Below are 8,715 nucleotides of genomic sequence, written 5' to 3' on the forward strand. Positions count from 1 at the left end.
AGATTATTTTCCCAAGAAGAGATCCATGGGCTTTGCAATTATAATTTCTGAAGTTCTTAGCTTGGTGAAGCTCAAGTACAATGATGTTGAATGCCATTTTTTTTTCCTAATAATGGCAGGGAGTAATGGCTTGAGAGGTACAGTATTATCTCAAGTTCACTGCTCAAACCTGATCAGGCCAAGGAAGTTGAAGATACAAGGGAGAGACAAAAACAGCCTACTGGGGTTTTTGTTTTTTTTTTTTTTTCTCTATAGTTCAGAAATTTTCTTTATTGAAGTAGAATTGAACCTTCCTAGGATCCATACTGGAATATCGGTGACAGCATTTGCTTAGGTTCTTTGCCAAAGTTGTAGGACCACATAAGAAAACCCCCACCACAGACCTGTGGGAATAGAACAATAGTAAGGGTCAGAAAGCAGTAAAAACTGATAATTGGTAAGAATGCAGAAATCGCCTCTGCTACACTCAACATTGGACAAAAATTCAATTGTTGACTCCCACCCATGCTCTTCATGTAGTAGTTGTTTTTTTTTTTAACCTTTTCTGTTTATAAGTCGTACATATTCGCTCAGCCCTTGTCACTCAGCACTTGGCCTAACCCATTTTTTTGAGGAAACAGATACACAGAAATCCTATGCAATACAATGATAAATGTTAGACATTGGAGCCAATCTGCATTCACATCAGCTCTTGACATACAACCCGTGTGACTTTAAGCACGTTCTCAGTGTGTTAGCTTTCCCATCTGTAAAAGGGGGAAAATAGTACATCTGTATGTACTATAATTACCTACCTCACAGGGTTTATGAGAATTAAAAGGCATAAACCAATTAGAAAAATGCCTGGCATATAGCAAGTATTGGCTGTCATTAAAGCCATCCACTGTGTACTTAACTCCACTCCAAAATTTCCCACACAGAAGAAATGATGTTCTTGCCAAAGCTAACCTTACCAATTATGTTTGGGTTGTCACCACTCTCCTCTTTTTAAAAATCTAATTATGATATAATTCACAACCGTAAAATTCACCCTTTGGTGTACTGTACGTTTACTGTTTATTAAAGCCACAAAGTTGTGCGACCATTGCTGTTAATTCCAAAACATTTTCACCATCCCAAAAGGAAATCCCATTCACATTAGTGGTCATTTTTCATTTCCTCCCAACCATACTCCCTACCCTAGATCATATAGACTTAGCTAATTCTGAACATTTCCTATAAATAGAATCACACAATAAGTGGCCCTTTTTGTCTGGTTTCTTTCCCTCAGCATCATGTCTTCAAGTTTCATCCATGTTGTAGCATGTGTCCATACTTTTTATAGGTGAACAATCCATATCTGTCAGATGTACCATATCTGTTGATGGACATTTTTCACATTTTGGTTATTATGAATAATGCTGCTATATATATTCATGTATAAATTTTTGTGTATATGTGTTTTCATTTCTCATGGGTATATACCAAGGAATGAAGTAACTGGATCATATGGAAACTATGTCTAACACTTGGAGAAACTGCCAAAGAAGTCTCAAGTACTGCATTGTTTCACATTCCCACAAACTATGGCAAGATGCCAAATTCTCTATTTTTTAGGGCTGGGGATTTAGCTCAGCGGTTCGGTGGCCTGCCTTGCAAGTGGAAGGACCCAAGTTCAATCCCCAGTACCAAAAAAAAAAAAATCTTTTTTCACCAACGCATAGTACTATCTATCTTTTATTATGGTTATCTTAATCTTCACTTCTCTTTTGTATATTTATTTTATTCCCATCTACTGGCTCCTGTTCTGTCTATGAAAATTGTTCAGGCCAGGGATTTAGCTCAGTGATGCCACCACCTGCCTTGCAAGCGCAAGGTCCTGAGTTTGATCCCTGGTACAAAAAAATAAAAAAAAATAAAATAAAAAATAAAAATATTCAAATTGTTCTTAACCTAAATGAGCATTTCCTGACCTTGCCACTTCTCCAGTACTATTGGCTGCATTTCTCTACTGTTTCTTCCTTTGGCTTCTGTGACAGTACAGTACTTTTCTGCATTCCACTTTTTTCTTTGGTTTACCTTTCTCCTTTCCAACATAATCTAGGCATTCCTTAGGGGCATTCTGTTTCTCTCTCTCTCTCTCTCTCTCTCTCTCTCTCTCTCTCTCTCTCTCTCTCCCTCTCTGCTTTCCCTTCTCCCTCCTTCTCCCTTCTCTCCCCACTTCTCTCTCCTGGCAATCTCATGTGTGCTGAATTTTGGCTGTGATCAAATGAAAATGATAATTAGCAGGATCTCTTTTGCCTATATACTGCTTTACTATTTATAGTGCATTTTTCATATATCTCACTTAATCTTGACAACAACCCTGCAAGTGAGTAAAGCAAGCATTTATTTACTAATATAACCTCCATTTTACAGATGAGGAATCTGAATATCAAAGGGTTTTGTGGCTGTAGGTCCTAGAGCTGGAAAGTTTCAATACCAACATTGGAACTCAGGATCATCCAAATCCCAGTCACTAACTGCTCTTACTACTGCCTTCATGAATGCTTTAATATCCAGGCACTTGTTTCATGAAGCACATCATTCTACTTTGAATTGACGGTATGCATCTCTTATCCAAATATATGCTCCTTTAGGGCAAGAAGCATATCCTATTTCTCTTTCAACCTCCAATGCTAATTGCTGAGCTTATAGCATGTAACCAGTAATGTCTAGAGTTGAATTGATCTTCACCTGCCAATTTGCTCAGGGAGCTTATCTACCATGATCAGCTTCATTCTTCTTAATCTTTATATGGCTGGCTTCATAATTCCAGGTTTTCCTGTGTGTTGTAAAAGGTGTCTCAAAATCTTCCAGAAAAACCTTGAGTGCAGTTGATCATTGAACCAGATAACACATGCTAAACCTCATTAATTTATGTGGAAGTCATCAAGGCCCCCCAAAAAGTACCCTTGAATTGCTCCAATTCTCTATTTTGTTTGGTGATATAGGTCATATTTGAGTCTTTGTTTCACTGTTTGAATGGAGGTTTGCTGGGGCAGCAAAAATCTCACCAATTCTAAGCTCATGACTCTTACTTCTTAAAGCCCAGATTCAATTTCTTCAGTTTTTAAAGTAAGAATCTAAGAATGACACAACTAGTTTCTTCCTCAGAGATCTTTTCCCAAGAATGTTCAACATGCTTAATACTTTTCCTAAACTCTACCTCTGCAAATTTAACTAACCGAAGAATAACTTACTTGGGGTGGGCGGTAGCTATTGCAGAAAATTCATTGTCCCACTTTGGTCTCCCAAAGTAGGTTTTCTGTTTCAGACCTGTCAGGATGTCAGTAGCTTTGTCAAAGTTTAATGCTGCATGACCAGCCTGAAGTCAGAAAAATAAGAAGTTAGAAAAACCAAGTCTTTGTAGCTGCCATTTCATTCAGCCACTTTTAAACTGGGTGTGAGGGTGAGGGAAGGTGGGCAACCCTAAGAAATAACTGTTTATGATGAGCCTGCACTATCTTTTATCTGACATTCATCCTATATATTTGACATGAGAATTAGAGTGTTGTGTGTACTCACGATGTTGCTGTCCCATCCAGTGAGGAAGAGACGGTAGTTTAGAAAACCCACTTTGCCTAATTCCTCCATCTCCCGTTCCAGGGAAATCAAAAGGTCATTAAACCAGGCAAAGGCACCTGTCTCCCTGCAGATCCAGTAGAAATAAATCTGGAATCAACGAAACAGATGATATAGCCTTATTAAGTACACTTAAAAATGTTCACTCGCTCTGATGATAGAAACATATATATTTTTTCTATATTTGTTGATCAAGCCTAAGAGTGACTTGACAAACCATGTTTACAAAGTGGGAGAGGATAGGTGGCATGAATGCGCAGGGTTCTGACAATCTCTCTTATAGAAAGAGCCCTCTAAGGTCATCTTTGGTTCAGGGTCATTTTAAACTCCAAATTGAAAAGAAGACCTTGCTCTTACGGTAAATATATAGATTATCTGGCAGAGAAAAGCAATCACTCATAACTCCAGACAGAGTTTATCCCTGTAAGAACTGTAAAGACCTTTGCCTATGAGGGAACTAGACCCATCAGGCCCAGGTCTGATGAACAGCAATATGTCAGAATGTACCTTCTCTGTTTTGAGGTTTTGGTCTGCACATTGGAATTTATACCAGATGGATTTCAAGATGGAAGCAAAAGGGGTGACCCCAATTCCTGCCCCAACCAGCACAGCCACTTCATACTGGAAAACATCCTCACTAACTGTGCCAAAAGGACCATCCACCTTGATCCTAGCAAAAGACAAGAGAACAGACAACTGAAGTCTCACCTCCACCCCCAACCTCAAACATCCTCCCAGAAACATAATTATTCCCATACCTGACTTCTGTGTATTTTAATTATAGTCTGTCTTACCACACTTGAGCTTCAACAAATAATTATTTTCTTTTTCCTATCAGTCTTCATCCTGGTCTGAGTCTCTGCTGGTTTTAAGGACCTACCTGGGAACTGGTGAATGCTGCTGTTCAAATGCTCTTATGAGAGTTTCTGTCCAGTCCCCGGCTGCTCTAATATGAATAGAGAAGAAGTCTTCCTCTGGAGCAGAGGTCAAAGTAAAGGGATGCCACTCCAGGTGAGAGATTGAGGGGCACTTAACAAGGATATACTGTCCTACTTCCATGCGAAAGCCCTGCTTCATCATCTGTAATTCCAAAACTTTGGATGGGTGCATGACAACCTGTAGATGAAGCACAAAGACCAAAGGAAGCAAACTCAAATAGAAACAAGGACAGGCATTTAAAGTAAATGAGTAAAGTTAGAGGGCTAGGGACAGTGGTAAACCGTGAAGCCAAGTCCTTTCCGAAAGGTCCAGCAGCACTTAGCTCTAGATAATGGTTGCAATATGGAACCAGGTTTCATGATTCTTCAAGAGAAGCAAGACATCCCTTCTTTTTGAAAAAACGTGAAAACATTCATATCTTAAAATATTGGCAACCAGTTCAACTTTTTTTCCTGTACTGTATATCAAATCCAAGACCTTGTTCGATGCTGAGCACAAGTGCTCTAATACTGAGCTATACCCCCAGTCCCAGTTCAACTTTTTAAACAAACATTGTGTAGGCTAAACAAAATATATCTATCTAGGGCACCATGAAAAGATAGATGGATAGATGGATAGATAGATAGATAGATAGATAGATAGATAGATAGATAGATAGATAAATAGATAGATATCAATATTCATGGGCTATACTTGGCCCAGTCTACTTGTTTGCATTCCCCAACATAGAACCATCCAGGTGTTTTCTGCAAATACCTCTTCCTCATAGTTCTGTCCAGCACCAAAGAAAGCGAAATATGCTGGCCCTGCCAAGTTCCTTTTACTCCTTTCAGGGCAATATCATGACAATTTGTTTCTCTACTCAGGCAGAACAAAATTTTTATCAATGAAAGAGGAAAATGCATATTTCTTTACCTTGGTAATCACAACCCTCTGCTGTGAACGAAAAAGCTGGAGGATCCTTTCAAAGAAATATAGAATCAATGGTGCAAGAATCCACTTCCAAGACTGCAGAGAGATAAAGTAAAGTATGAGGTTACCCATGAATCTCTTATTTAGGACTTATTTGTGTCGAAGTGCATTCCTTCAATAAGTATCTATTAAGTTCTCTGATGCATATCATTATTAAGTCACTGATTTCACCAAATCTTGAGGACAGAAATAGAAATGAATATACTACAATAGTTTTGTTTGCTCATCAATTATTCATAAAACAGATCATTCCCTGAAAATCTGTAAGTCTGACCAGGAAGAAAATGCAAAGGACAGAAATAAAATGCATGGTAATATATGCACACATATATATTCTTATTTATAAAATTTAATTTTAAAAATCTTATCTTCAAGGACAATTTGTCCAATCTGAAAAACCAACAGAGAAGGTAAATATGGTGTAAAATCAGGTGATTAAAAACAAAAACAAACAAAAAAAGGAAAGTACGTGGCTGATGGCTCTTAGGAATAATATATAAAACTTGATATTTAATACACCACCTTTTTTCTCAGGTGCTCAAAACACTTAGCATGGTGATATGTTTTTATCTTATCTACATTTTTTACTACTCCTCTATCTTTTTAATCTTCTATATACAGAGGATCTAATGTAATATATTTCTTGTACAATTGCTCCAGTGTGATACATGGAACTGTATGAACGAAATCTCTTCTTCTATTTCAAGCAAATAACTTCCTTGATTATCTCTGGGGAGGGATGGAGTAGAGACAGGGGTAGTGTAACTGAGAGCAGACATTATACAATTTGATGTTACATCTTATTTGCAAAAAGAAATCCAATTGGATTCAGAATACATTAAGAAAAAATACTTAAGAAATGAGTAATAACAATGTGGGAAGATATTGGCCTCAGAAATAGAGAAATAAATATTAAAATAGGATAGCATTTTGATTTCTCATATTGGAAAACAGCTTTAAGCAATGCAGTGGTACCTAGGCACTCATTGTTAACTGGTTCCAAGAGGCATTGAGAGTATCAAAAAACAAGTACCAAACAAATTATTTTGCCTTGGAAAGGTAGTGAGTCTTAATGCAATGGGCAGTTACAAGTTATAGCTCGTGAGTCAAATACCAGACAGTGAGTACTGGAGCAACACTTTCATATAAAAATATATTGAGCACCAAATTCCACTAGTTTTGACCAAGATATCTTGATTGATTACCAAGGTATAATTGTAAATGGCTGGAAATAACAGAGATTCCAGGAAATGGACATGTTCACATGTACAACTTATAAACATATCAACTTTCAGTACCTTCCCTGAGAATAATTTGGCAATATCCCTGAACAGCCTCAAAACTATTCTCTCACTTTGGCCCTGGAATTTCACTTGTAGAAAATATAAAAAAATAATTAAGTCATGTGCACACAGCACATAACAATAGTAATGGTCACAATATTTACTAAAAAAATGACAAAAAATTATAGACAAAAAGCGAAATAAAAGCTAGGTAATAGGAAATATGGTAATAGATCTTTTGCAAAAGGAAAGGGAACCAAGAAATAGAGAGGGGGAAAGGAAAAAGGAGACAGGGATGAAAAAAGAATTAAAATGAGTTATGAACATGCACCAACACCCCAAGAGAAATATAATCATTAAGTATTGCAAACAGGTACTAATAAATATCAAATCCTAAAAAAAGATATATGCAACTGCTTCACCCCACACACCAGTACTGGGAAATATACAAATTTCTTAGAAGGTTATTTGACAACGCAGGAAAGCATCTACCTAGAGATCTACCATCTCTAGGTGATAGAACCCTACAAATTTAATTTATTTCTAAATATTTTTTCTGTATACATTATATTTTCTGGAATAAATGTGTATTGTTTTTCTTTTTTCTTTTAATTAGGAGAATGTGGAGAGAAAATTCTTTAAATGTGTATGTTCAGATAAAAACACTGTGGTGTTCACTTCCTTAAGGTACTATGTGATCACTCAAAGCAACCTTTGAGTTTTTACCTGTAAATAATCCAAGTCTAATTTACCTTGGGTAATAGATGGGGAAAAAAATTAAAGCTGATGTGCAAGGTAAAACAGATTATTAACCATCTTAGCTAGTAAACTTAGTAAATAAGCCTTAGATCAGTTCATGTCTTTAAAGTCCTCTTTGTTGCTGTTGTTGGGATTTTGTTTATTTTGTTTCTGCAGTATTTAGGATTAAAACCAGGGCCTTCCCACAGAGCTACATCCTTGGCCCTTTTGTATTTTGCTTTTGAGATAGGACCTCACTAAGGCACTAAACTGCCCAGGCAGGGCTCAAATTTGTAATTCTCCTGTCTTACCCTCCTGGACTACTTGGATCAGACTTGCACTGTCACACCCAGTTTAAAGTTCTCTAAATCAGTCACATAATACAGAAGGTCTCAGTTGTAATCGTACAATTTCTTCTCATTTTAGAAATAAAATATTACATTAACATATGCCAAATATGCTCTTTCAAAGTTAGATGATGATGATGATGATGATTATTATTATTATTATTATTATTGGTTCTAGGGATCTAACCCAGGGCTTTGCTCATGCTCTACCACTGATCTACAAATTATGTTTTAAATAGATAATAAGTTTTCAGCCATGCACTGGATAATGATATTTTTCTGTCAACAATAGACCAAATGTATGATAGTGGTACCATAAGAATATCTCACGTAACGATGTCATGGGCACCTTAGTTTGTGTAATTACATACTGCTATGGTCATATAATGATGAGATCACCAAACAAAGCATTTCTTGGAACATAACTTCATTGCTAATCATGCATGACTGACTTCACATGACATAAAATTCCCAAGTACAACACAATATATGAAAGCAAAACTACCTTTCATTCCTGCCCTCCAGTTGCTCCAAGTCAATCAGCTTTATTATTGTGTGAATCTTTCTGGAGAATATCTATTTAAGTGATCTTTTTCGTTCAAATTAAGACAAACAATGCACACTACTCTGCCTTTTTACATTTAACATATTAGAAACTGACTGGTCCCTATCAGTACTTATAGAGCTGCCTCTTTCTTTTTATTGGCTGCTAAATATTCCATTATATGAAAGTCCCATAATTTCAGTAGTCATCTATTGCTTGGACACTTGTTTCTATTATTTTGTTGTTCTACCAAGCACAGCACTGCAATGAAAAAACTAATATATATATT

The 8,715-nt window shown here is 36.6% G+C and overlaps 1 protein-coding gene across 4 annotated transcripts in view; it reads right to left on the reverse strand.

Moving 5' to 3' along the window:
* Nucleotides 1-256: 256 nt before the first annotated feature.
* The window catches only part of Nox1 (NADPH oxidase 1), a 22,021-nt gene continuing 13,562 nt past the window's right edge, over nucleotides 257-8,715 (reverse strand). For 3 of the 4 annotated variants that reach the window (XM_010623398.1, XM_019207384.1, XM_010623397.1), the window contains 6 exons: nucleotides 5,458-5,550; nucleotides 4,484-4,719; nucleotides 4,111-4,273; nucleotides 3,547-3,693; nucleotides 3,222-3,346; nucleotides 257-383 (listed from right to left, as the gene is read on the reverse strand). In XM_010623398.1, the coding sequence (XP_010621700.1) occupies nucleotides 257-383; nucleotides 3,222-3,346; nucleotides 3,547-3,693; nucleotides 4,111-4,273; nucleotides 4,484-4,719; nucleotides 5,458-5,550 (891 nt within the window). The remainder of the gene's footprint in view (nucleotides 384-3,221; nucleotides 3,347-3,546; nucleotides 3,694-4,110; nucleotides 4,274-4,483; nucleotides 4,720-5,457; nucleotides 5,551-8,715) is intronic. The other variant, XM_010623399.1, reaches the window with a different exon arrangement.

This window comes from Fukomys damarensis, unplaced genomic scaffold (assembly GCF_012274545.1).
Source record: "Fukomys damarensis isolate Sample0158 unplaced genomic scaffold, DMR_v1.0_HiC HiC_scaffold_39, whole genome shotgun sequence".
Lineage (NCBI taxonomy): Eukaryota > Metazoa > Chordata > Mammalia > Rodentia > Bathyergidae > Fukomys > Fukomys damarensis.